Source organism: Martes martes (assembly GCF_963455335.1).
Source record: "Martes martes genome assembly, chromosome: 6".
Lineage (NCBI taxonomy): Eukaryota > Metazoa > Chordata > Mammalia > Carnivora > Mustelidae > Martes > Martes martes.
Window position 1 is genome coordinate 41189082 of NC_137893.1, and position 27713 is coordinate 41216794.

The 27713-nt window shown below is 47.8% G+C and overlaps 1 protein-coding gene across 2 annotated transcripts in view; it reads left to right on the plus strand.

Annotated features, from left to right (window-relative positions):
• Nucleotides 1-2504: 2504 nt before the first annotated feature.
• Nucleotides 2505-27713, plus strand: part of GABRR2 (gamma-aminobutyric acid type A receptor subunit rho2) — a gene marked incomplete at both ends in the record, with an annotated part of 41623 nt that continues 16414 nt past the window's right edge. Inside the window, 2 exons of one of the 2 annotated variants that reach the window (XM_080806696.1) lie at nucleotides 2505-2632; nucleotides 7937-8043. In XM_080806696.1, the coding sequence (XP_080662822.1) occupies nucleotides 2520-2632; nucleotides 7937-8043 (220 nt within the window). The remainder of the gene's footprint in view (nucleotides 2633-7936; nucleotides 8044-27713) is intronic. The other variant, XM_080806697.1, reaches the window with a different exon arrangement.

A 27713-nucleotide genomic window follows, 5' to 3' on the forward strand; every position in this document is an offset into this window, starting at 1 on the left:
AAGGCAGAGGCTTTAACCCACTGAGCCACCCAGGCGCCCCTAAAATCTTAAAAAAAAAAAAAGGAAAAGAAAAAATTGATAGGACCTAAAATATCCAGAATGCAACAAAACAAATATTTCTTTCTCTCTCTCTCCTCCCCCCCCCCCCAAATTTACTTATTTATTTGAGGGAGAGAAAGAGAGAGAAAGGGAGAGAGGGTGGGGGAGGAGCTGGGGGAGAGGGAGGGCATTTCAAGCAGACTCCCTGAGAGAGCCTGATGCGGGGCTCTATCCTATGACCCTGAGATCATGACCTGAGCCGAAACCAAGAGAGTGACACTTAACCAACTGAACCATCCAGGAGCCCCAAAACAAATATTTCTTGAAAACCAACAATATCCATGAATAGTTCGAGGGTTCTAGTCAGAAGCACCATCTTTTGAACAAAATCTATGGAAAAGAGCTTTAATGGGTATCTTTCCTTCCCCACTAAATCTTCAGGAGCAGTGGGACTTTTAAGCAAATTATCTGGGTAATTCTGAGAAGTGGCCAGATTGGGGAACCACTGAGTTAGTCCCCATACCGAATTATTCCCACTCCCAAATTCCTATTTAACTCCTGTATTTTGGCTTTCTGCCACATCTTTCAACTGAAACTACAGTTAACTGAAGTTAGAAACAGTGTGCTGGTTGCCAGAGCTAGTTAACCTGTTTCCTGCCGTCACTTCTTCACAACATTGACTGTTGACTACTCCCTCCCAGAGACTCCTTTGGTTTTCATAGTCAACATCTTTGCTAGTTCTATACTTTTGTTCAGACTTCCCATCCATCCATTAGAAATATAACTTTCAGTGTACTTGGCTGGCTCGATCAGTAGAGCACACAACTCTTGATCTCAGGGTTGTAGGTTCGAACCCCACATGGGGTATAGAGATTACCTAAAAATAAAATCTTAAAAAAAAAGAAATTATAGGTTCCTGAGGATTCTATGCTTACACTGGGACTTCTGTTTTCCTGGAAGATCTCACCCTTTCCTGTGGTTAAACTACCACCATACATTGATGGCTCCAGACTTAATTCTCCCGTCCAGACCTTTCTCCTGAGCTCCAGGCTTATCTATACTCCAGCTGCCTATTCGGCATCCGGAAGTCCCATGATACCTCAAATTCCATGAGTCAAAATCTATGTCATCTCCCCACCAAACCTGTCCACCTCTAACGGATATCAGTTACCCACCAGTCCCACCTCCAAACTGGAATCGTAGATATCACTGTTGCCTCCTCTTACCTCCCACCCTATTCAGTCAGCAAGTGTATTCTACTTCAGAAAGAACTTGACCGTCTCCTTCTTCGGTCTTCCCTCCTCCTCTTCTTCCATCTGCCCTTCCTTTAGGGCAGGAACTCATCCTCCTTTGTTATTATAACTTCTCTGATAAAACCAATCTCAGGAATTCCTGGGGAAAAAAAAGTGGATCTTGTCATCCCACTTTGCTTTCTTTCTTACATAATAAAACCCTAGTTCTGTTCACTTCCGATTATCACTCCTCTTGACTCCCGCCTCATCTCCCTGTGTCTTTACCACACCAAACTCCTCTCCATCTCGGACACAGCCGGCAACAAATAAGTAGTTTTTGAACATTTTATTCTGTTCAGTAGACTAAATATAAACACGTGTATCTTTACACTTCAAATGTTTGCAAGTCCACATTCCAGGATAGGAATCAAGCCTAATTTGTGGTGATATTATACATTTTAGGGTTAAAGACCCAAATTAATCTAATGCTCATGATAGGAAGAGGAGCTTACATAATCATGAATTCTCCTTTGGTTTATACATCCCTTCATAATCAAAATGGATTTTATGTTTTGATAAGATGTCTTTTCATTGAGAAAACGTGTATTTGGAGGGAAAGCAAGCATCCTTGGCCATGGGCAAAATATGCTTTCTTAGATGGAGAAATAAAGCAATCTTGTGAAAACAGGTCGTTCATGTGTTTACTCAGCATTTCCTGAGCACATTCATGCACTCCTCTTGCCCATCAGGTCTTCCCCGCAAATCCACTCAGAACCCAAGCTGTCTCCCTAGTGGATGTGACAGACCGGTTTTATGCAGCCAGAGGGAAGGATTAATGATCTCAGCAAAGAGCTGGCATGTTCAAGAGGTTTAAATTTATTTATTTATTTATTTTTTTATGTAACAGTTTTAGCCAAAGCTGCTCTGGGACTCAGCGGAAGCAGAATTTCACAGGAGGACAAACTTGTTGACTAATGGCCAATCACTAAGCGGGCAGGGAGGGCCAAGCCTTGGTGTTTGTGTCACGCCTTGGGGGGGTGGGGGTGGGGGTGCGGTGGGAGGTGGGGTGGGACGAGCACCACTATCAAATATTTAATCGGAAAAACCAGTCTGGCCAGTCGTGCTCTCTCAGCCCCTTCGAGAAGCGCCGCCACAAAATGACAGACTGAATGCATGGTGCAGCCCGCGGGGGCCTGCCCCGCTGCAGGTTACTGGAGAGCAGTCTGTGGCATCGTAGACGTTCCCAGAATGCCATATTTCACAAGACTCATTTTGTTCTTGTTTTGCCTGACGGCTCTTGTGGAGAGCAGAAAGCCCAAGAGGAGGAGATCGACTGGACAGCTGGAAATGACCAAGCCCAGGTAAAGGCTTGGGTGGGAGGGGAAGAAGGTCACCTGCAGGGGCGCTCAGCTCCCAGGAGGGCTGGGGCTTCCATTGACCCGCTGGAATCTATTTCCCAGCCAGAGGTTGATGGGGCCACCACCTTGCTGAAAACAACCTCTCTCAGAGCACAGATATTCTCTAGGGTCACGAGCTTCGAGAGAGCAAAGCCAGACCGGGCTGAGGAGTTTGTTCTGGCATCGGTATTCTGTCCAGGCATTTCGATTTCAGGCAGGTGGTTGAAGATTTCGTGGGTAAAAACATCTTGTACTTCTCAGCTTGTGCTGCTTTGTTCCTCAGGATGACATCCTGTAGGGACCACGGGGGCCTGCTGAGTAATTGCACTCAAGAAATTTGGAGAGGCGGGGAGGAGCGGGGAGGGGCGGGGAGGGGCGGGGAGGGGCAGGGGGACCCCGGTAGATAGGAATTTAGTTTGAACTATTGAGGAAAAAATGTAACCGAGAGTTGTCCTCTTTACATTATTGGACTGGGAACAGCTTTCTAACTGTATCGGGTATCATTTCACTGTTTCAATCTTAAAAAGGTATTTGAAATTTGCTGGGTTATCCGAAATACATGTGTAGGCGACAGGAACTACCACTGCACGATGTAAACAGAAACATTTCCAAGATACTGGTTCGGCCTGGAATGTGCATTGAAAATCATATTACAAATCAAGGTTCCTTAGTAAGTTTGCTTGAACCAATGGACAAAGCCTGATACCCCAGGCCTGATGGAAACGACGACTGTTCGGCGTGAAGAAAAGAGCAAGTCGCTGAGAGGTAGAGGCCGTGTGTAAGATGTCACACATCTGTTCCTCATTCTACTAAGCATTGCGAGAACTAGAGATTGTGAATATAAACTAATATATGGAGACACATTTTCTAGGTCACTGGCTTTTATTTTTAATCAGGCATCGCTATTGGTGACAATTTTTTGAAATTGTACTTCAACAGATCTACCTATAAATTATATACATAGACTATTACACACATGTATATTAAAGTAAAACTCGATTGCTTCATTATTTTTAGATAAAAACTATCAGTGAGAGTTGCAGTCTCTACTTTCTGCATCCCAGTAGACCATCTTTAGCTTCCAGGAATATGCCGACCTCAGAGACTGCCGCTCTCCGGGAGGTCCAGGCTCTGCAGGGCCTAATCCTAGTCACACAGAAAGCAAACAGATAAAACTTGTCCAGGAGGACAGGAAGCAGGCACTCTCTGCAAGTCTCGTCCTGGGGATGTTGCCAGAATTCGAGGCTGTTGAATTGGAAGGAGCCTCAGGGGTCATGTGATCCTGCAATTCCTCTGAGCCCTAAGACTGTGAAAGGTGAACAGGTGTTGGGTGAAAAGGGAGTCTCAGGGTCAAAGAAATTTGGGAAACTCTGGTTAGATCATTTTGAACAGCTGTCTTTATAGCACAGCTTCTTGAACCTTTATTATGCAAATAGACATTCTGAGTCTTGAAGAGGAAAATAAATTATACAGTTTCCCAAAAAAAACCTGCTTTTTTGGGACTATCTTGTGGGATTCATATTTTACAGAGCACGTATTGGGAAACACGGTTTTAATTTTATGGATGCTAAGAAGTCTGTTGGAAGGCGGGAGTAATTCATACAGCTACCTAGTGACCCCACTGGGCTAGAACGTAGGTTGCTTGATTTTTTCAGCCTGGAGGAAAAGCGTTGTATGGACTTGTCTATTCCCTGAGAACAGTTCTGGGGTTCCACACGAACCCCTCAGGGGTCCTCAGGGATCCTGGTCGGCAGTCTGGGCTGTCATACCTGTGTCACTCCTCAGAAGACCACAGTCATTCCCAGGCACTGGCGTGAGCCTGGGGACAGACTGAATCTGACCCTTATGGGTGAGGAGAGTTTCTTGAAATCCATCCCAGGGGGTGTTAAAGTGGAAGAAAACATGAGCCCACACACAAGAAGTAAAAAATAATTATTGAAGGGAGGCTAGGAGAGAGGATAGAGAAAATGTCACCTTAGGGAACATGATTCTAGGCTTTTCTAAGTCCATCAGGGCACATGCACGCTCAGACCGTCACAAGGCTCTGTCTGTCTGAAAGATTTCAGCCAAGTGTCAGACTAAAATATCACTTTCATCGTTGACACACAAGAGTTAAGCTGTATGAATAAAGAAGAACAAAATGACGTGACTTAGACCACTTCATCTCTGTAAGGTAGCTTCTTTCCTTTGAAGTCTGTCCCCACCTTCTACATCACACCGTCTTACACACACATACCATACACCGTACATAGGATTTTACCCAGTCACTCACACACACACACAAACACACACACACTGTTACGATCTTTTCTAACCTACCTACTTTCCGTATCATCTCCCCAAGGCACTCTCACAAAACAATTATTCTGCTCAGAAGGTGCTTTTTCCAGGGGCGCCTGGGTGGCTCAGTGGGTTAAGCCGCTGCCTTCGGCTCGGGTCATGATCTCAGGGTCCTGGGATCGAGTCCCGCGTCGGGCTCTCTGCTCAGCAGGGAGCCTGCTTCCCTCTCTCCCTCTCTCTCTGCCTGCCTCTCTGTCTACTGTGCTCTCTCTCTGTCAAATAAATAAATAAAATCTTAAAAAAAAAAAAAAAAAGAAGGTGCTTTTTCCAAACCTGCTTCCAGTTTTCCCACCCTTCGTGTCCTCCTTTATGGAGCTGCTACCACCTGAACCCGTTTTCTCCCAACCATTTGATTTGCTCTCTTCTCCCCGCCTTTCTTTCTCCAGCTTTATTCCAGTTCCTCCCTGCCTGCTACGTGAGTTGGCTTCCTGACCCCGTGATTGCTCCCCACCCAGCAAGAGAGGCCCTTCTCCCTGGAGATCTGAAAATGAACCTAGCTCTGGGCTCTGGGGGTCTGGGCTCTTACCAGATAACACTCTCTGGTTCCTCCTGGTCCCAGAGCCTGGGGGCCGGGCCCCTTCCAGATTTCCTCTCCCATTTGCAGCCCCCGTGGCCAGCCTTCTCGGGGTCTGCCTCGTGTCTCACGTGGTGCCAGGCCCAGGAGCAGCTTTGCTTTCCCGCTGTCCAGTGATCCTCACCCTCCCCAGTGGCCTGGGGAAAGAGGTGGGGCCAGGAAGTCAGAGAAACCAGGTTTGGACCCTGGTTCTGTGGTTCCCTGGTCACGGCAGTGTTTCCCAATCTTTCTGAACTTCGTTTCTCCAACTGAAAAGGGTGCTCGTGAGACCTTTTCCCCTGGGATGAGGGATTAACCACAGCTCAGGGCCTGCACAGAGGGAGGGTGACACGTAGGGGCATGGTCATCATGCCCACTATTATGTTTACCAAATGAACCTCAGCATGGTGGCACCAGCCCTGCCTCTCGAAGGGGTCAGGAACAAATTTTTCCTCTCTCTCCACCCAAGGCTGTGGAGGTTCTGGCTCCCCTGCATTGGGCTGGGACTCAGAGTATGGCCCCTGGAGCCTAGGGTCTTTGGGCCAAGGCATCCGGGCACTGGAAGGACAAACTGAGGGCATCTGACTCACACAAAAAGCCCCAGGCTGGGGATATTAGTGGCCTGAGTTATCAAGTAACTGGTTCCTTTAAAAACAACAACAAAAACCCAGTTCTGGGCCCTCAGGAATGGCACAGGCATTTCAATCTCCTCTCCCCTTCAGTGGGGCTGGAATTCTGCGACTTCCGCTCCCAAATCCTCCCCTCTAAATGGAGAGGGACACTGCTAGCCAGCCGGGATTTGCTCCCCACGAGACAGAAGGGTAGGGTGCCTGCTGCACTCACAATTTAATGTCTGTGATGTGCTAAGCCCTTAGGCTGAGCTCTTCCTCCGCCTTTCCGCCGTGCCTTTGCTGGGCGTCCAATGTGGCCTGTCATGCAACTGCTGTGCAGGGAACCGGGCCCGGTCCCTCCTGACTTCTGGAACCAGGCTTGGGGTGGAGACCATGGCAGAGGAAGCTTGGTGGAGGCAGTGACCTCCTGACAGTGACTACCACGCTTCAAGGGACCCAGACTTGGGTTCCATATTTCAGCTCACTGGGAGGAAGACGTTACATTGGACTTCCCTCCAATGGGCTTGTCTAAAAGCAACTCCAACTTCTTCTCCCAACTCGCTTAACGCCTTCAGTGTTTTCCCATTGCCTTTGGATAAAGACAGAAGTCTTCACATGGTCTTCAAGGCTCTGCCTGGCCCGGTCCCCGCGTGCCCCTGCAGCCCCTTCCTCCCCTTCCCCTTTTATTGAATCCCCTCTCAACCTGCAGCCTGGACCACCTCAAACTAGAGGTGTGTTGAGTTTAAATGCCTGTAGGATATCCATCGGGGGATCATCAGTTCGGCAGTTGGATAAAAGATCTAGAGCAGGGGTACAGAAGCCGGAATCATCCACAGGCTAATGACAACTGAAGCCGCAGACATAGGCTCGCCTGCCAAAGAGGGTGTAGAAGAAGAGGAGGCGGCAGGGACAGGGCCCTGGGGATATTAGCGTTGAAGGGGTGAGCTGAGGGCAGGGAGGCGACAATGGAAATTGAGAACGAGCTCTTGGGTGATAGGAGGACAGCCCAGTGCTTGGTCCTGAAAGACCAGGTTTCTAGGAGAGGCATGGTCCTCCAGGTGGCCGAGAAGCCAGCACTCAGCAGGGCCTCGGGGCCGCACAAGTGACGCAGGAAGTGCTTGGGGGTGAGGAGGTGGCTGCAGCCTGTGGCGCAAAGGTCTCTGGGAGGGTTATGGATTTGTGAGGAGGGGGGAGACTTTTTTTTTTTTAAGAGAAAGTTTAAAGACAAATATATCTACCACACCTGTAATGCTACCACTTTTCAATAAATTTTGTGTGAAGAAGATGTATGGTCTAGACAGACCTTCTGCTTAGTTTGGGTTTAAGGGAGGAGAGACTTGAATCCAGTTTGAAGGCTGACGAGAAGGAGCCATGGGAAAGGGAGATGCTGATGTACCTGGGGTGAGGGTGTTTGAGAGCAGAGGTCAAGGGCTCTGGGAGGAGGGCCAGGGACCTTTGCCAAGCCCTTAGGGACACTAAGAACCTGCAAGGCTGACAGGAGTGAAAATACTCCTACTGCCCGTGCCCCCACCCTGTTTTCACCTTCTCCCTGGCTATCTTACAGGCACCTCGAAAACAAGATGGCTAAGAATGAAATGCACCCTCTTCACCACAAACGTGCCATTTGCCATCTCAGGGAATGCCCCCACCATTCACCCAGGTGCTCAAGTCATAAAAGGTTCCTAACAAGTAAATCCTGCAGGAAGTAACCTCCCCAAATGCCTTTGTGGGCCGTTGGAAAATGTCTCCTGCTTGTTTTTGCAGTCACCTATATAAGAAGAACCTTGACGTAACGAAAATCCGCAAGGGAAAACCTCAGCCGCTTCTCAGAGTGGAGGATCATGATTTCTCCATGAGGCCCGCCTTTGGAGGTAGGACCGGGCGCTTCCGTTGGCCGGCGAGGGGCCTGGTCCCTGGGGCTGCCCGCTGCTGCTCTGTCCCATTCTCTCAGGCACAGCCCTCCCCTGGGTCCCCACTCACAGTCAGATAAGCCCAACTGGGCTTCCAGAGTCCCTCATTCTCCCAAGGAGAGAAGAGCTGGAAGGAAGTGAGCGAGAGGGGTGCCGACGGAAGTGTTGCCGACCACTAAGCTGCCAACTCTCTTTTCCTCGGTTACAAGCCAGCCTGGAGAGTCTGGACACAGAATGGCTCCCCTGCTCAGCCTCCCTGTGATTAGCTGGGAATTGCAGCAACAACGATTTAACCCATACAAGTCCCCTACTAGACTTGCTCGCAAGGGGGGTGTTGCTGCTTTGGGGTCAGGGAGGGGTCTTGCGAGGCTGGTGGCTGTCCCTTCTAGGCACTGGAGAAATGCCATAGGCAGGCCAGGAAAGGAGCCAGCCATCTGTTCTGATCAGGCAGGGAGTGGGCTGAGAAGAGCAGAATGCGTGAGCTGGGAGGACCCATGCCCTCGCCTTGTGGATTCGGGAAACTGAGGCCCAGAGCATTTCAGTCACTGGGCCTCACCCAAAGCAGACCTGGGTCATTTGGCTTCCCACTCCCTTTATCTCCCTTTCCAGATCTTCTCTTTTTTATTTTTTTAAAGATTTTATTTATTTGACAGAGATCACAAGTAGGCAGAGGCAGGCGGGGGTGGGGTGGGGGGGGGAAGCAGGCTCCCTGCTGAGCAGACAGCCCAGGACCCTGAGATCATGACCTAAGCCGAAGGCAGAGGCTTAACCCACTGAGCCATCCAGGCGCCCCTCCAGATCTTCTCTTAAGTCCCTGGGGCTGTAGGGGTGATCTGTGGGCAAGTCAAAGACCCTCTCTGAGCCTCTGTTTGCTGGTTTGTAAAATGGGAATAGTAATCCCTACATCATCGTTGTCATGGGTGTGTGTGGGGGGTTGTCAGGATTAAAGGAGATAATGTATGTAAAGCCCTTGACACATAAGGGTTTACGGTCCCCTTAGGAAAACCCAGCTGTCAGGCCTTCCTCTGTGGGCCTATTAAGGGATTAGACATTCGTTTATCCCAGAGGCCTTTGCATTTTAAAAGGCCTCAAAGCCTCCCCCTCCATCCCCGAGCTCTCACACCTACTGAGCAGAAGGGTGAAAGGAGCAGGCAGATTACAGCCGGTGCCTCTTCTTCCTGCCCCCAGTGCTGCTCACCACGGGCTCCGGGCTCCGGTCAGGAGGCTGCCCTCTCTCCGCCCTGCCTCCGCTGTTGCCGGTCCTCCCCCCACCCCCCGGGGCTCACCAGAGTCATGCAGACAGGGAATTTTAGGAAAACAAAGTTCTCCTGAATGAGCGGCTCAGAAATTGCTGTATCTGCTCCAGGAGGTCTGAGACGACCCTGTCAGCGGGAAGGTCCCTGTTTCCTTTCTCAAAGGTCCCTGTTTCCTTTCTCGTAGAGCCTCAGTTAAGATACAGAGGGTTGGCTAAGTGGCGAGAACAATAACACACAACAGTATTCATGATAGCTAACACATTTATAGTGATTTTTCTGTGGCAGGCACCATTCTAGTTAAGGAATGTACGTACGGGATCTTATTTTAGTCCTCACAACAGCTCCGTGAGGTAGATATTATTATTTTCCCCAGATGGGGAAACTGAGGCCCAAGAGGTGAAAGGACTGGCTCCTGTCACACTCCTGCTGAGGTTAGGCTCTCCCTCCTGGCTGAGGCTCCTTCTTGTCCCTTCTACTTGTACATCCCTCAACGCAGGGCTGACCTATCCAGCAGGCAAGTAGTCATAGTGTCAAATGCTCACAGTGATACTCTTAGAAGCCTCTGGAAATATTTTAATATATTTTAAAATCAGAAGAAGAAAAAATGCAATGTCAGGTAGGAGAAAATATTTTAAGATCTATATCTTATATATTATGTAATTATATGTTCACCTCATACCAATACAGTTATAAAATAGGCTTTTTTAAAAATAAAATACGCTTTTTAACCTTTTTTTAATGGAGTAAGGAGCCCGTGAAAGCAAAATTGCCCAGGGTTCCCTGAAGTCATGCCGTGGCCTGCCTCAGTGCACGGGGTTGTGGGGCAGGTGTGTGTGTGTATGGGGGCAGGTACTATCCCGAAGAACTTGCAGTAACTTTCCACTGGAGGCTGTTGGCTGCTGGCAGGAGCCTGGGCAGGCACCTGGTCCAAACTCTCAGATTACCTGGGGTGAAAAAGAAGAGCCTGGGGCCCGGGGGGCTTAGGAGGTGGCTACAGAGCAGCCAGAACAGAACTTTGGTTTCATCTGTGATACAAGCCGCAGAACTGAGAGCCTCATAAAAATGCCCCCTCCTCCAGGAGAAAGCCAGGAAGCCAGGAGGTGGCTCTCAGGAACGGCAGGTGAAGTGTTGCCACGTTCCCGGAAAACCTCACTCGGAGCAGAATCTTCCAGCAGGCTGCAGCCCCAGTCCCGGTACTCCTTCCTCCAGCCACATCTGAGTAGCAAGTCGGACTTCCTGTGCCCCGATCCCTGCCACCGCTGGGCCCACCAAAGGGGCCGCGCAGGGTGCGGGGTCAGGACGGTCCCCTGCCCCAGTAAGCCTCTGAGGCTGGGAAGGCCCTGACCTGAGGCTCCTACCCATCAGATCTCAGTTCCCAAAGCACAGGGTGGGGTCTGTTTCGCCATCTTTCCAATCCCCTCCCCCAGGGCATCTGGTCCTCTGGGCACCTTTTATTCTGTGCAGGGCTTTTCTGGGTGTCCAGACATCACCTGGCTGAAGTGGGGGACAGGGGGCACATAGTGAGGTGGCAAGGCTCCACACTCTCACCCGCCCACAGATAAGACGGCTAGTGACGTCAGTCCAGGCCAAGCAGGTGGGATGGGGTCATCACAGGAGTGTGGAGGATCTGGAGATGGTTTAGAGCCAGGAAGCCTTCCCTGCGGGTGCTCCTGAGGGTCCCAACCCACCGGCACCTCATCCTTGGGTAGGGGACACTGCCCAGGTGTCAGGCAGGTCTCCGAGGAAGGAGGCTGACGGACAGCACCTAGGTGACTCTGGGCAAGTGAAGAAGACACTCCTTCCTTGTGCCAGGCCCCCGGGGAGAAGCAGAGCCTGGGTCCGTCCTGACTCCCATCTCCCCTTAGCACCCGTGCACCCTAAGCAGGTCATGTGAACAAAGATGTCTGTTGCTCTTCGTGGGGGATGTCTAACTCCTGTCTTCTCTTTCTACTTTATTTCCTTAAGAGGGGCTTCCTTGTGGATTGATGTTTAAAAGTAGTTGAAGTAGAGAAGAATTTATCTAAGGTTAGATACCCCATGGGTGACCTTTTCAGTCCGGAAGGAGAAAAGATTAAAAATCTATCAGCTTCCTAATAATCCCAGGGATCAGTTGAAACGAAAATACCTTGCCTAAGCTGCCAGCTGTCAGATTCAGTATGTGTCCTGGTTAGAGGAAGCTCCAGAGACCTGGGTGGGGGGAGGGGTGTCTCCTCTGTGTGTTAGGAGATGGGTTGCAATGCCGGCGGTTTTTTTGTTTGTTTGTTTGTTTAAATTTAACTGTAGGGTTTTTTTTTTTTAAATTGTGGTAATATATATAGAACAAAAATTTTTACCATTTTAACCATTTCTAAGGGTACAGGTCAATGGCCCTTTTCCTCAACCACCACCACCGCCCATCTCCAGAATTTTTTCATCCTCCCAAACTGAAACTATGTACCCATTAAACACTTAACTCCCATTCCTTCTTCTTTTCCCAGCCCCTGGCAACTACCATTCTACTTTCTGTCTTTATGAATTTGACTACTCTAGGTACCTTATGTGAGTGGAATCAGACAGTTTTTGACTGATTTTTGTGACTGGCTTATTTTGTTTCACATAATGTCCTCAAGGTTCACCCATGTTATCAGAAAGTCCTTCCTTTTTAAAGCCAAGTAATATTCCACTGGGTGCATAGATCCCCTTTTGTTTATCCATCCATCCGTTAGCAGATACTGGGGGGTTTCCATCTTCCTGCCATTGTGAGTAATGCTGCCATGAACACAGGTGTGCGGATAGTGGCCGGAGACCCTGCTTTTAATTCTTAGGGGGTATATTCCAAAGTGGAATTGCTGGGTCACTCGGTAGTTCTGTTTAGTTTTTTGAGGACCCTCCACATTCTCTCCTATAGCAGCTGTGCATTTCACATTCCCACCTGCACAAAGCTGATTTTTAATTCATGCTGTATACAAAGATGGCCAGGAGGGAGGGAGGGTCATCACGGACTCTTTTGAATGATCTCCAAGGACTTTGTCAGGCTGGTCAAGAAGAGTGGTGGCAACAAAGTAGCTTAGGTTCTCCAACCAAAATACTTCTGTTCATAAGACATATACATATTTCTTGAGCTGCTGGGCTCAAGACTGAGACCTGACTGGCTCAGTCGGTAGACCATGCAACTCTTGATCTCAGGGTCATGAGTTCAAGCCTCATGCTGGGTGTGGAGCCTATTTAAAAAAAGAAGCCCCATACTTTTTGAGCTGTTACTATGTGTCAGTGGGGTCTGTGTTATCTGGAGACCCAAGAGTGAACAACATAGCCACAGTCCTTAGAGTTTTTATGCTCCAGTGAGGAAGACCAGGGTTGATGAGCTCCTCACATCAGGATGTCAAATTGTGCCAGGAAGGAAAGTAGGGGAGCCGCAGGGTACACACAGTAGGGTCTGCTGGGTACACGCACTGGGGAACTGCTGCCCTGAGGAACCAGGGAGGAGGAACACCAAGGAGCCACCCTTGCCTGGGAAACATGCGCTCTTGGAGTCCTTTACATTCTGTGACTTTGCCTGACAAGATAGATTGTTCTCAAGAAGCTAACAGTTTACTGGGGAACAGAGAAATGACGAGCAATGTAGGACGTCGCTTCTGATGGAATAGGGGGACTGAGGGAATGGTGAGGTGTGTTCAGAAAGAGGAATGGAGATGACTTCACTCAGGTGGCGATGCTTGCCATGAATCTGGGAATCTTAGTGGGAATTAGTGGGAATCAATCTGCCATGAATCTTAGTGGGTGAGCCCAGTAGGCAGAAAAAAAAGACAAAGGACAAGGCAGGGAGAAAGATGCTCTTGGATAAAGATGAAGTGTGTCAGGGAATATGAGCAGCTCCCCATGGCTGGACTCTATCTAGTGTGTGTGTGTGTGTGTGTGTGAGAGAGAGAGAGAGAGAGAGAGGGAGAGGTGGGGCACAGAGAGATCAGCCTGGCTGGTCAGGGGCAGCTCTGGGAGGACGTGTGCTTTAGGAGGCTCACTGAGGGCTTGTGGGAGGATGCTGGAACAGTTAAAATGGATACTGGCCACTGGCGGGCCACTTCCGGTCCAGAACAGAGCCCATGAGAGATTAAGCTAAGGCTCTCATGAGAATGGAGGGATCTGAGAGATGCTAAGAAGGAAGCCAGTCTCTGATGCCATCAGGGAACCGGGGACACCTAAGCATCTGCCATGGGGTCGGCCACTCACTGAGATGTGGCATCAGGGAAAAGCCAGTGGGAGAAGACGGAGTAATCTTCAGGAAGAGCTGGGTGGCTCAGAGTGGGGAGGGGAGAGAGGGTAATGTGCTGGGAGTGGAGCCATTACCAGGCTGAGGCCTGAAGGGTAAGAGGAGGCAGGAGTTGACCCATTATTGACAGTAGCGGCCTTAGGCCCAGGCAACGGGCCCTGCTCTGGCCAAACCCCTCCCCAGGCTGTGGGGCCAAAAGGCTGTGCTCACATGAGGTCTTCCTCCTGGCCACATCTGAGCACAGGAGCTTGGACTCACCTGTCCACACTACCTTGAGCTTGTTTCCAGGAGCTGCGCAGGCCTCTTCCCTAAACAAGCCCCGAAGGGGACTGCATCACCCATGTGTGCACCCCTCTTTCTGGGAGGTGGCTGAGCCATGTTGGAAGGGGGTGGGATGGAGCTCAGACACGTGGGTGGGGGTATCCACATGCATGCATGAGAGGCTCTTCTGGGGGCTCCTGGGTGGCTCGGTTATTAAGCATCTGCCTTCAACTCAGGTCATGATCTCAGGGTCCTGGGATAGAGCCCCACATCAGGCTCCCTGCTCAGCGAGAAGCCTCCTTCTCCCTCTCCCAATCCCCCTGTTTGTGTTCCCTCTCTCGCTGTCTCTCTCCCTGTCAAATAAATAAAATCTTTAAAAAAGAAAAAAAAAAAGAGGCTCTTCTGCACACAGGGTGCTGCTGAGGGGGGAGGGAAGGAAAGCTCAGCGGCTGGGGCCCCCTCTCCCTGCTCCGCCATGTGTAAGCCTGGAACTCTGAGGAGTCTAAGAGTTCTGAATTTGGACTTGCCTTTGGGTTTGTTGGGAAGGTGTATTTGTCAACGAGGTAGGATAGGCTCTATGTCATGTTGTCGTACTTTAGCTTGATTTACAGCCTTCAGATATTCAAGCAATATGGCGTCTGGGTCTCTGGTTGTGCCCTTGCCTGTAGGTGGGCCTGCGAGTGCTGTTGCTGTCCATAGATGTCAGCTCCCCAGCACCAGGCAGGGAGGAGAGTGGGCCTGGAGGGGCAAACCCCCAGGTCAGCGTTGGGTGGGTTGAGATTGAGTGACTCAGAGAGACTGAGGGACTGAACGCAGTCTGTGACGGGGGCAGGTTGGGGCACTGTCTAGGCCAATAGCACCTTTCCCACATCAGCTTCTAGAACACAGGAGAACACCTTCCAGTGCTAATCTCACACAGCAAAGGACTGAATTCAGGAAGGCAGGCAGGCAGCGTGGGTTCATGTGATAACGGCAAACCCCAGCGCTTCCAGCCTTCACTTCGTGAACCTGCCTATTTTCTGTCAGCTCTTTCTCAGGCGATTCGGGCTGGAAGGTCAGGAGCCCTTCCTGAGTTTGCTCTCCTCCCCTTCCCAGTCAACCAGCTTGAATCAATTCATCCATCAAACGGTCGGTCAGATCTGCCCCCACTTTCCCCTGCCTCACCCCCTTATACCACACATTCTCAACATGCTCTTGGAGGGTGAAAAAGACACAGCTTACAGTGCTTTGTGGCCCTCCAAAGCTCAGTCCTCCCTGCCGAAGTCTTTTCTCTTAGTATTTCATTTAAATTTAAATTCATTGATAACCTTAAATTCCATTAGAATTTTCTCTTTAGGGGCAATAAAGATAAGAAGTTTCGAAGCACTGCCTAGTGCAATCCTGACTCATCGCCTCATGCCGCCCCCCCCAACCCCTCCATCCCCATGGCGAAGTTCACCTTCTGGAAACCTTTCTTCCCTGTGCTGTTCCCTCACAAGGGGCAGGCTTCCCATACTCTTCAAGAGGAAATGCAGCCCCTGCTTCTTCTGTTAGCTCCAGAGGACTGCACAGTCCAGCCCAGCTCATTCCTGTCTCCCCCTACCCCCAACCACGACTCTTCCCTCCTAGAAGACTCTCAGTCCCGGTACATCGTGTTCCTGCCTGTGAGCGTCTATCTGTCCAAGTCGCCCCTGCTCCATGCTGTCCTGCTTCATCCAACAGCCTGTCCACATCTAGAACCCTGTTTAATTCCTTTCCTCTAACACGAGCCATCTCTCAGCTATTTTGAACGCTAGCACTTTCTGCTTTGAAAGAATCGCAGATTCCTTCTTTCACTTGCCAGACTGCCCCTCCACTTCAGACACCAAAGGCAAGTAGTGTGTTCCCGAGTCACTGCGCAAGTGTGACTTGGCTACAAAGTCAGGGGTTTCCACCATCCTGTCTGCAGGTTCAGTAATCGGCTATAATGGCGCGTAGAACTCAGGGAAATACTTCGCTTGCTGTTACTGATTTATTATACAGCGTATTATGAAAGAGACAGATGAGCAGCCAGATGAGGAGGTCCGCAGGGCGAGAACTGAAGCGTCCTGAGCACAGGTGCTCTGTCACGTGGAGCCGGGGTCTCCCACCTTCCCTGCACGTGGATGTGTTCGCCAGCCTGGAGGCTCACCAAACCCTGTCGTTAGGGTTTTATAGAGGTTCCCTCACACAAGCATACTTGATGAAATCCTTGGCTATTGGTGATCACCTCACCAGTCTGCCCTCTCCCTGGAGGTTGGGGCATGGGGCAGCAGCTGGAAGTTCCAACCCTCTAATCACATCGTTGCTTCCCCTGATAAGCAGCCCCCATCCTGAGCTATCTCCTCACTAGCCTAAACTCAGAAGTGTTTGCTGGAAGTCTGTTATGAATAAAAAAGATACTCTTCTCACCACTATCGCTCAGGAACTTACAAAGGTTTTTAAAGCTCTGTGCCAGGAATCGGGGAAGAAGACCAAATCTATATTTCTTGTCGTATCTCAATATCACAATTGCTACATCACTTGGCAATGTTACTGCCTGATTACTTCTCAGGTTGGACAGTCTCTAATGTGATGCCTTCCTAAAGAAGTTTCTTTTCTTTTATTTTAAGATTTTTTTTTTTAATTTAGTTATTTGAGAGAGACAGAGATAGTGATAGAGAACATGAGCCAGGAGGAGAGGGAGAAGCAGGCTCCCCGCTGAGCAGGGAGCCTGATGTGGGACTCAATCCCATCATGACCCTAGCCAAAGACAGATGCTTAACCAGCTGAGCCACACAGGCATCCCCCCAAGGAAGTTTCTAAGGTAATTCTGATGCTTTTCACCAGGGATGATACTTTAGAACCACTACCATTTAAGACACCCTCTGTGTTTGGGGCATCCAGACCTGTGAGTGCCCCAGGGCTCTCCACGTGCTTTACTGTGGCCTCCTCTCTAGCAGGGATTCAACCCTGGACTTCTAAGCTGCAGGAGTCTGGCCACCAAGGCCTCAACTGCTACTCATCTGACCTTGCTGAGGTCCATGGAGCCAGCGTAAGGCAAGGTCATGGCTCTCTTTGAAGCTATGGCCTCCTGTTGAGTGGTTCTTGGATCTCCCTGGCTCTTCCTCCTCCTTTTCCCACACGGGGTGGTCTAGCACTTCACAGTTACATTTGAGGTTGGGGAGCTGAAGCTAGGGAGAAAGCTGGCTCTTGGAGCTCCTGCAGCTTTTCCCCCAGGAGCTATTGCCCTTGAAGGAGACCCCTCTGATCTTTCCTTAGTGCTCTTGGCCCTTCCCATCTGGAGCATGGACCCTAACTTGCCACCCATGCTGTGCTCCTACTCACTTTTTCCCCTGAAATTAATCTTTCCTTTCTGGTCTCTCCCCCAAAGAGCCCCTCCCCTGCAATCCCCCTTGGGCCAATCTCACTCCTTCCCTCCCTTGACCCCACCTGAGAAACCAGGTAAACAATAAGGTCACTGAGCTCCAAAAGGACAGGATGCTGGGCCCCATTAACAAGTCTGTTTGGGAATGTTAAATTTAAGAAATTGTTAGATATCCAGTGGAGACCTCTTTTAATCTTTTTTTTTGTTGTTGTTATGTTACGTTAATCACCATACAGTACACCATTAGTTTTGACGTAGTGTTCCAAGATTCATTGTTTGCGTATAACACTCAGTGTTCCATGCAATCTGTGCCCTCCTTAATACCCGTCACCGGGCCAACCCATCCCCCAACTCCCCTTCCCTCTAAAACCCTCAGTTTGTTTCTCGGAATCCACAGTCTTTCATGATTTGTCTCCCACTCCGATATCCCCCCTTTCGTTTTTCCCTTCCTTCTCTTAATGTCCTCCATGCGATTCCTTATGCTCCACAACTAAGTGAAGCCATATGATAATTGACTTTCTCAGCTTGACTTATTTCACTCAGTATAATCTCCTCCAGTCTCGTCCATGTTGATAGACATGTTGGATATTCATCTTTTCTGATGGCTCTTTTATTTATTTATTATTTATTTATTTAATTTTAAAAAACATTTTATTTATTTATTTGACAGTCAGAGATCACTAGTAGGCAGAGAGGCAGGCAGAGAGAGAGAGGAGGAAGCAGGCTTCCCGCTGAGCAGAGAGACTGACTCGGGACTCGATCCCAGGACCCTGAGATCATGACCTGAGCCGAAGGCAGAGGCTTAACCCACTAAGCCACCCAGGTACCCTCTGATGGCTCTTTTAATCTTTGACAACAATCAGGCTCTTGGAGTTTGGGTCAGAGATGGGACTCAGGGGGACAATGAGAGTCGGTGTGGGCTTTCAGGGGAGAGTTGGTTGAGGGAAAGACCGCGCATCTCCAGGGAGGAGATTTGTGGCAGAGACCACAGAGGGACGGGTGTCAACAAGAAGGCCTGGGCCCAAGGAAGACTCCTAGACTCAGTGACTCAGCAAGGGTCAGGAGGGGAGGACAGGGAGGAGGTGGAGACAGCTGGTGGAGACGGGTAGCGGAAGAGTTTAACAGGAAGAAGAAAGTGGCCATTAGGGCATGGGAAATAGTAAAATCTCACTTTGGAAGTCTCCTTACAGGTCAGCCATCCAGAAGTTCTCACACTTGAGTGTGGATCAGCATTACCATAATGCTTATGAAAACCCAAACTCAGGGCGCCTGGGTGGCTCAGTGGGTTAAAGCCTCTGCCTTCGGCTCAGGTCATGATCTCAGGGTCCTGGGATCGAGCCCCACATCAGGCTCTCTGCTCAGCAGGGAGCCTGCTTCCTCCTCTCTCTCTGCCTGCCTCTCTGCCTACCTGTGATCTCTGTCTGTCAAATAAATAAATAAATAAATAATATAATAAATAAATAATAAATAAATAAATAAGTCTTAAACAAAACAAAACAAAAACCAAACTCCCGGGCCCCAGCCCAGAGCCCCTGGCTCAGGAGCCGGGGGGGTAGGACTCCAGATCATATTGCAAACGTTTGCCTGGTGAGGCTGTTGCTGCTAGCCAAAGTAGTAGGGTCTTGACCCAGTCCAGTCTAGATCCTAAAGTCCTAACACCAAAAATCCTGCTTTCACAAAATACCATAGACAGGGCAGCTTAAACAACAGAAGATTATTTCTCACTGTCCTGGAGGCTGGAGGTCTGAGATCAGGGTGCCATCGATGTGGTTCCTGGGGAGAGTTCTCTTCCTGGTTTGCAGATGGCCACCTTCTCGCTGCATCCTCACAGGGTTAAGGGAGAGAGAAGCAAGCTCTCTTATCTCTTCTTACAAGTCCTATTTGTGGAGGCTCTACCCTCATGTCCTACTCACCTCCTGAGGGCCCCAACCTCCTAACGCCATCACACAGGAACTAACTAGGCTTTGCCGTATGAATTCGGGGGGTGGGGGAGGAGACACATTCAGTCCACAGCAAGCACCTCCTTCCTTGGGGTCTCTGCCCACCAGCATCTGCGCAGGCCCTTCTGACCTTTCTCAGTGGTGAATATCTGAGGAGTTTCCCCCAGACGGTTAAGCAGAGAGTCCGTGGAAAAGGTCAAGGCTGCTCACAGGCAAACTCATTTCCACAAAGGACAGGGGATCGAGGCTGTTTCCTCGGTGAGTCAGCGGTGGAAAGTACCTTGTACGTACTGAGGTAGCCCATGTGTCCGTTCTTCACCGTTTACTCAGGGACAGCTGTACTCTCCCCTGTCGGCCTAGGACACTCTCTTTGCCTGTAAAAAAATATTTTCTTGAAGTGAGCACTGTGTTCGTGCTCTGTAGGTCTTGAAAAGATTACCACACATTTAGAGTCTTAGGCCCACACAGATCTATTATCTATGGTTCTATTGGTCAGAAGTCCGAAATGGGTAAACTGTAAGTTTACTGGGGTAAACTCACAGTGTCAGCGGGGCTCTGCTCCTTTCTGGAACTTCCGGAAAGAATCTGTTTTCAAGCCCTGTCTGGCTTCTAGAGGCTGCCCAGATTCCTTGGCTGCTGGCTTTTTTCCTGTCTTTAAAGCCAGCAGCAGCGGGGTGAGTTCCTCAAACATTGCATCACTCTGAACGCTTCTGTCTCTTTCTTCCACATTTAACGACACTTGTGATTCCATTGGGTCGGTCTGGATAATCAAGGCTGCTTTTCCTGCTGTAAGGACAGCTGATTGGCATCCTGAGTTCTATTTGCTGCCTTAATTCCCCTTTGCCATGTGGTGCCTAACAAATTCACAGGTTCTTCGGGTTAGGATAGAAACATCTCTGTGGGAGGCATTATTCTGCCTACCCCAAACGTATGTAAGGTGTAGTGCGTAAATCTCATATATAGCTCGAATTTTTACATATGTGAATATTTATCCTTAAAAACACGACCTAGATCAAGATATAGAACATTTTCAGCTCCTCAAATGGCTCCCTCATACCCCCTTCCAGATGGTGCCTCCCAAGGATAACTGTTATGCTGCCCTCTATCACATTAATTAGTTTTGCTCATTTCTGAGTGCCCTATAAATGGAATCCGACAGCATATGACACGCTGTGAAATAACCTGGTCCCTCTTTGGAACGGTACGACATGGAGTTTTTTCATCATCTGAGTGCCAGTCTGTCTTTCTGAGGGAACCCAAGAACTATGTTGGATGTGGTAGGGGAGGGAGGCTGATGGCTCATTGCCCCGGGATAACATGAGAGAGGGTGCATGCGTGCATGTGTGTGTCTGTGTGTGTGTGTGTGTTTGCGGTCTTAGTGAGTTGATACAGAATGCTGAATTGACCAGCAGACCAGCACAGGCCTCAGGTCTGCACACAGAGGCCACCGGGTGGGAGGGTTTTGCTACGGAGACAAAAGCCAGGACTGTGGATTTGTCAAAAGACCCGTGAAGTCTGTTCCATTTCAGCAGAACCCAGTCCACGGGTTGGTCCAGGCCACATACTTCATGGCAGAGGCCAGCCAGCATGGCTGCGAGGGCCTTTTTCTCCTCCAGGCTGCAAGGTCGCCCAAGGTGAGAGGAAATCAGAAACACCTTAAAAACCAGATTAGACTCAGCTGCTGTTAGTTGGTAGTTGAAAATTTTTCAGACTTGAAGCATAAGCTTTTGCAAGAAAGATCAAAGAAGCTGCCTTTTCTTTTTCACACATGAGAAGTGGTGGGTTAATTATCTACCTCGCTCCCCCCCACACCTCCTGACACTGTTCATACAACCAGAAATGCCCTTCTTCCCTTCGCTACTTGTTAGAAGTAACCCCTGCTTCAAAGCCCAGCCCAAACATGGTCTCTATGGTGACACTTTCTCCAGTGCCCACTGTCAGAATTAATCAAAAGTTGTCTCTTCTATAAAATTCTCTACAGTGCCTTTGGTTAGAATTAATAGAGCTTTCCTCCTGTAGTATCTCTCAGATGCTTCTATTATATCATTTTGTGATGTGTCCTGAAACAGAGCACGTTGTCCCCCTTAGCGGATTTTAGTCACCTGGAGAAAGCCACTGTGTTTTCTTGGTCTCCGTACTCCCAACTGCACCCCTCAGGGCACGGTCTAACGAACGTGGGCAATGCAGGTCTGAAAGGATGAATCAGGCAGTCGGTGAAGGTGTGGAGACTTTAGGAAGCTCACATACAAGGAAGGTCTTGTTGAGAGCAAGCTGCAATGGATCTGTGGAAGATTGTGACACCCGAAACATCAAAGTAAGTACAAAGTAAGAAGAATAATGAAGAATCATTATTAAGGTCTTGTTTTTTGTTTCAATTCATTTTACTACAAGTCTGAGAAAATTTTGTTATAAAAAGGGGCTTTGGAAAGACGGTATCTTTGGAAAGATACTGCCAGATGACAGAAGACATGAACAGATATTTCTATAAAGAAGATGTACAGATGGCCAACAGATACATGAAAAGATGCTCAATATCACTCATCACCAGGGGAATACAAATCACCCTACAATGAGTGTTACCTCACACCAGTCAGAACAGCTAAAATCAACAACACAAGAAACAAGTGTTGGTGAGGATGTGGGTATAAAGGGACCCTTGTGTACTGTTGGTGGGAATGCAAACTTTGGAAAATACTATGAAGGTTCTTCAAAAAATTAAAAATAGAATTATTATATGATCCAGTAATTCCACTACTGGGTATTTAACTAAAAAAATTGAAAACACTGATTCAAAAAGCTATATGCACCCCTATATTATTGCAACATTATTTACAATAACCAAATAATGGAAATGGCCCAAATGTCCACTGATAAGGAATGGATGATGTCAGAATGGAATATTACTGAGCCATAAAAAAGAATGAAATCTGGCCATTTGCAACAACATGGATGGATCTAGAGAGTATAATGCTCGGCGAAATAAATCAGAGAAAAACAAATACCATATTACTTTACTGATATGTGAAATTAAAAAAAAACCAAATGAACAAAGGGAAAAAAAGAGAAAAATTTTAAAAAGAGACTCTTAACTCTAGAGCACAAACAGATGGTTACTACGGGGGCGATGGGTGGGGAGTGGGTGAAATAGGTGACCAGGAGTAAAGAGTGCACTATCACGATGAGCACTGAGTAACGTACGGAAGTGTGGAGTCACTATATTGGACACCTGAAAGTAATATAACACTATATTGGACATAATTTTAAAATTAATTAATTTTTTGAAAAGATACTGCCAGCCAAGTCTGATTAATCCACTACTGACCACAACGTCTCTTTTGACAAACGTTGAGGTGTTCTTCTCTCCCTTTAGCATGGCGAGTTGTAACTCCTTAGGAACGGGGAGCCCGCACAGCTAATAATTGCCAGCCCTTCTTCAAGTGCGGCCCGCAGAGATTTTTTTGTTGCCTGCTTCCCCGTTTCACTCTGTGGCACCTTCCGCTCACTCCGCTGGCGGTGAGTGAGGCTGTGCTTCCTCTGCAGCTCAGGCTGGGTGACAGTCCAGGACACAAGTCTGGCCGTGGGGGGTCCTGGGACAGTGCGTGGTTATGCTGGTGTGGCAGGTAGAGGACCCAGGGCACCTGTAATTTCCCTGGGGAGCTGGATCTGTGGCGTGGCCCCTCAGTGACAACACCCGTGCTAAGAGCATGGTGGTCATTTCTGTCCCCATGTGTATTAAGCCTCCTCAGGCCAGGCTCTCCGTTCTGTGAGTGCTGAGGGAAACAACCACCAGTAACTTTCAGGCTCCACCTTCTAGATAAGATAAGGCCCTGTAATAATGACAGTGATAATATAACTCTTTATAGACCACCTTATATGCCAAACCCCACATGGGCTTTGCACAGATTAACACATTCAATCCTCATGACAACAATATGAGGTTGGAATATATTATACCTATTTTACAGATAAGGAAACTGAGGCACAGAGAGCTTATGTATGCCCAAGGTGACACTGCTAGTAAGTGATAGAGGCAAAACTCAGCTCCAGCGATATAACACAACAGACTTAATTTTTGACATTTTGGAATCACAGAGTCCTTTGAAAATCTGTTTTTTTGCCAGAATAGTGATACTCTCTCTGTCACACACACACACACAAACACACACGTGCACACACACACTTTTATATGTGATGTCAGGAGGCTCGAAGAATTCTTGCACCTGTCCCTAGTGGCCCCATGGAGCTCAGGATAACTCAGGATTGTACAGATGATCGCCACCCGATGACATCAGTGGGGAGCAACAAAGCACAGACATGAGCAAAGCAGTCCGGGGCAGCTGGGAGCTGGAATGAAGGATACCTCGGGAGGGCAAAAGAGGGAACACAAGGCCAGGTGGGGGACCAGAGGGACAGAGAAGTGGCCCTCTATCCGGCTCTGGAGCCTGGTCTGTCTTCTGGCCCTTAGGAGGGTCGGGTGGCTTTCTTGGGCTTCTCTTCCCCGTTCTTACCTTAGTCATTCCTACAGCAGAGTTTTCTCAACCCACTGACTCACTGGTTGGAGCAGATGGGAGTGGGGGACTCAGGGACCTGCTTCCTTAACCCGAGTTGGTAAATGACCACTTTCTTCTCCACCTGTGGGACCAGAGAGCCTGCAACATCCCCCGCCCCCCACCCTCTTGCTCTGCTTCCACATTTTCAGAGGAACCTCTGCCATCATCCTCGGGTCTTCTTGTCTGTTGTCATGCTAACCTCCCCACCCTCCTCTAAGGTGTGGGGGTGGGGCGGGGCGGGGCGGTGTGGGGGGCGGGGTTCAGATGCTTTCTCCAGTGCAGATTTTCGAGCTGACAAAGCAGAAAGACAACCCTCCTCTCCACAGGTTGGTGGGGAAAGTAGATGGGTGTTCTGGTAGGAAAAGAACAGGACACCGTGTATTTCAGCAACCTCGCTTAGGGGGTGGGGGAAATCCTCCTACAAGAAAGGCGGGGTTTAAGCGGAGACTCCGGTCAATTGGACTAGTAATATCTTGTGTTTCAAATGAAGTTATGTCTCTTTTATATGTCTATTGTTTATTTCCTCTTTTTTGGAAATGCTTATTCAAGTCTCTTGCCTGTTTTTGTATTGGGTTGTATGATATTTTCTTAATGGGACTCTTAGGAATTATATATATATTCCACATATGAGCTCTTTGCCTGTGGTATTTTTTGTAAATAGTTCTTGATTTCTTCACTGGAAAAAATTTTTTAAGATTTTGTTGATTTATTTGACAGAGAGAGAGAACGAGAAAGCATAAGTAGGAGGAGTGACAGAGGGAGGGGGAGAAGCAGACTCCCTGCTGAGCAGGGAGCCCAATGCAGGGATCCATCCCAGGACCCTGGGATCATGACCTGAGCCAAAGGCAGACGGTTAACCGACTGAACCACCCAGGCGCCCCTCAGTGAAAAGTTTTTTATTGAATTGTAATACATATACAGAAAAAACACAAATCGTAAGTGTACAGCTTAGTAAAATCTCAAAAAGTGAACACTTTCATTACTGGGCATGTAGATCAAGAAACAGTATTTCCAGAAGTCTCCTCACCCGTCATTATCCTTCCATCGTGGGCAACCATTATCCTGATTTCTAACACCAAATAATTAACTTATTAGGTAATCTTAATTTCAATGTAAATCTATTGATCTTTTCTTATGGTTAGTGCTTTTTGTGTCCCAATATTGCTCTCCTGAGGTAAGAATATATTCCCCTCTGTTACCTTCTGGAGCTTGTTGTTTTGATTTTCACCTTTGTGAAACTCACATTTCATATCTATAATCTGTTAGGTCCCCCAATAATGGGTCCGTGATTAAAGGAGCGAGACTGATACAAAGCGAAAGTCAAGCAAAGCTTTATTCCGTGCCAAGCATCAAGAATCAGACCGAACGTTCCGGGCGGTGCCACTTACAGAGAGGGCGGCCTCTTTCTTGCTTCACAGACTAGCTTTTAAGGACAAAGGCCATGTGGTTGGGCCTGGCCACGCACAGGTGGCCAATGAAATTGTAATACACAGAGAAATCTGCACAGTCATGTGAGGTCACACATAAGTGACCAATTGAATTACAATTTACCCTAGGAGATATTTGAACCAGCCTATCACCTTGGTCAGAATTGGCGCCCAAAAGGCACCCAAAGGGTACCCATATTCCGTGGTAACTAGGGAGACAGTATGCGCCCCCCCCCCCCATGGGATGTCTCCACCCGGCCTGACCCACCCTTGTATTTGGGCTTTGTTACCTGGGACTGGTTTCCGGGGTTTGTTTTTAAGTAAGTCCCCTGGGGGAAGGGGGACAGGGACAGTTTAAGTTTTAAACAACAAAGTTATTGTTTAACCAGATGGAAGCGCTCTGGCTAAATAGGTCCTTACATAATCCACTTGGAGTTTTTCTGCATATTGTGTGATTTGCATATATATTGCCAATTGTCCCAGCATTAGTTATTAAAAATACTATTCCTTCTCCAATGACCTGTAGTGACATCTTTATAATAAGTCAATGTCCTTAAATATGTGTGTCTGTTTCTGGACTCTCTACTCTGTTCCATTTGTCAGTTTGTCCATTTTTATGCCAGTCCCTCACCTCCGGTTTACTGTAGTTCTATAATGAATCTTGATATCTGGTAAAGCACATCCTCCCCCCTTCTTTTTCTTCAGGATGGACTGCTTTGAATTTCCTAATGATCATTTTGTCAAGTTCCATACGAAAATAATGAGATCTTGATTAGAATTGCACTGAGTCTGTAGATCAATATGGGATCATTCAGATTTTTACAAGATTGAATTGCCCAATATAGGAACAAGATCTATTTTCCCATTTATGTAGGTCTTTAATTTCTTTCAGTAATACTTCATAGTTTACTTCATGGAGGACATCCAGATATTTTGTTAGATTTATATTAGGTACTTATTCCTAGGCATATTTGATGTTATCATTAAAAGCATTTTTGCAAAAATTTCCTTTTCTAACTTTGATTTTTACATATTGACTCTGTATTGAACATCCTATTAAAATCCCTTATTAATTTCTAGTAGTTGATCTGCTAATTAAAAAATTATATACCCAATCTTATTTTTGTTTCTTTTTTTCCAGCTGTCATAATTTTTCTCATTTCCTTCCTTATTGTACTATCTAGACCTTTCGAAATAATACTGAATAGAAGTGGCATTCACAGGCATTCTCAATATGAAAGGAAATCTTACAACACTTTACCTTTAAGTAGGATATTTACTTGGGTGCCCAACGCTCAGTTGGTTAGGCGACTAACTCGATTTTGGCTGAGGTCATACTCTCAGGGTAGTGAGATTGAGCCCTGTATAGGGCTACACACTCAGCCCAGGGTTGGCTTCTCCCTCTCCCTCTGCTCCTCTCCCTGCTTGTGCTGTCTCTATTTCTCTCTAGAATAAATAAATAAATAAATAAATAAATAAATAAATAAATAAGGGATGCCTAGGTGGCTCAGTCAGTTAAGCATCTGCTTTCAGCTCAGGTCGTGATCCCAGGATCCTGGGATCGAGTCCCTCATCAGGGTCCCTGCTCAGTAGGGAGCCTGCTTCTCCCTCTGCCTGCTGCCCCCCTGCTTGTGCTCTCTCTCTTTCTGACAAATAAATAAATAAAATCTTTAAAAACAAATAAATATAATATTTAGTGTAACTATTTTTTGGTAGCTATCACTTTTCAAATTCAGTAAGCTCCCTTCTAGTCCTCTATTCCTCAGTGTCCTAAATGGACACTGATTTTAGCAAAGTCTTTTTCTGTCAATGTGGAAAATTATATTGATTCTATTTTTAAGATTTATGTTTTTATTTATTTGAGAGAAAGAGAGAGTGTGGGGGGCAGGGACTGAGGGAGAGGAAGAGAGAAACCTACACAGACTCTGTTAAGCATAAGCCTCGTGTGGATTTCGATCTCATGACCCTGAGATCACAGCCTGAGCGGAAACCAAGAGTTGGCAGCCTAACCAACTGCGCCACCCAGGTGCCCGATTCTATTTTTATGGTTTAGAATTTTATGCAGAAATTCTCAATCTTAATTTTTATTATCTCTTTGCACTTAGTACACTAAGATATTTCAAAGTTTATGCTATTTCAATATCTAAAGCCCCTTGCTCCTATTCTCTATTTTTTCTGCTTATTGTCACGTCTTACTTTCTTGCGTGCGTGGTTATTTCTTTATTATGAGCTATATATTATATTTACAATATTTTGAATAGAAATAACTTGAGAACTCACATGGTGATATCTTCCTCCAGAGAGGTTTTCTGTTTATTTCTACCAGGTACCTGGTAGCACTGATAGCCCGGGCTGCCTGAGGCTACGAGCACTCCAGAGAACTAACCCGCTTGTAGAGACTGATGTGATTTGAAGCTGAGCTGCACATCCTGCAAGGGCCTATCTACCTTCATTGCTAGGGTGTACTTTTGGGCTTCCTAATACAGAGTTAGCCTGTTTGGTGGGCCCTGGTCTCTAATCCCAGCCCCGAAGCTTCCCGAAACCATCAAGAGCTTCCTTCAGCTCCTCAGTTGCCTTCCCAAGTTAG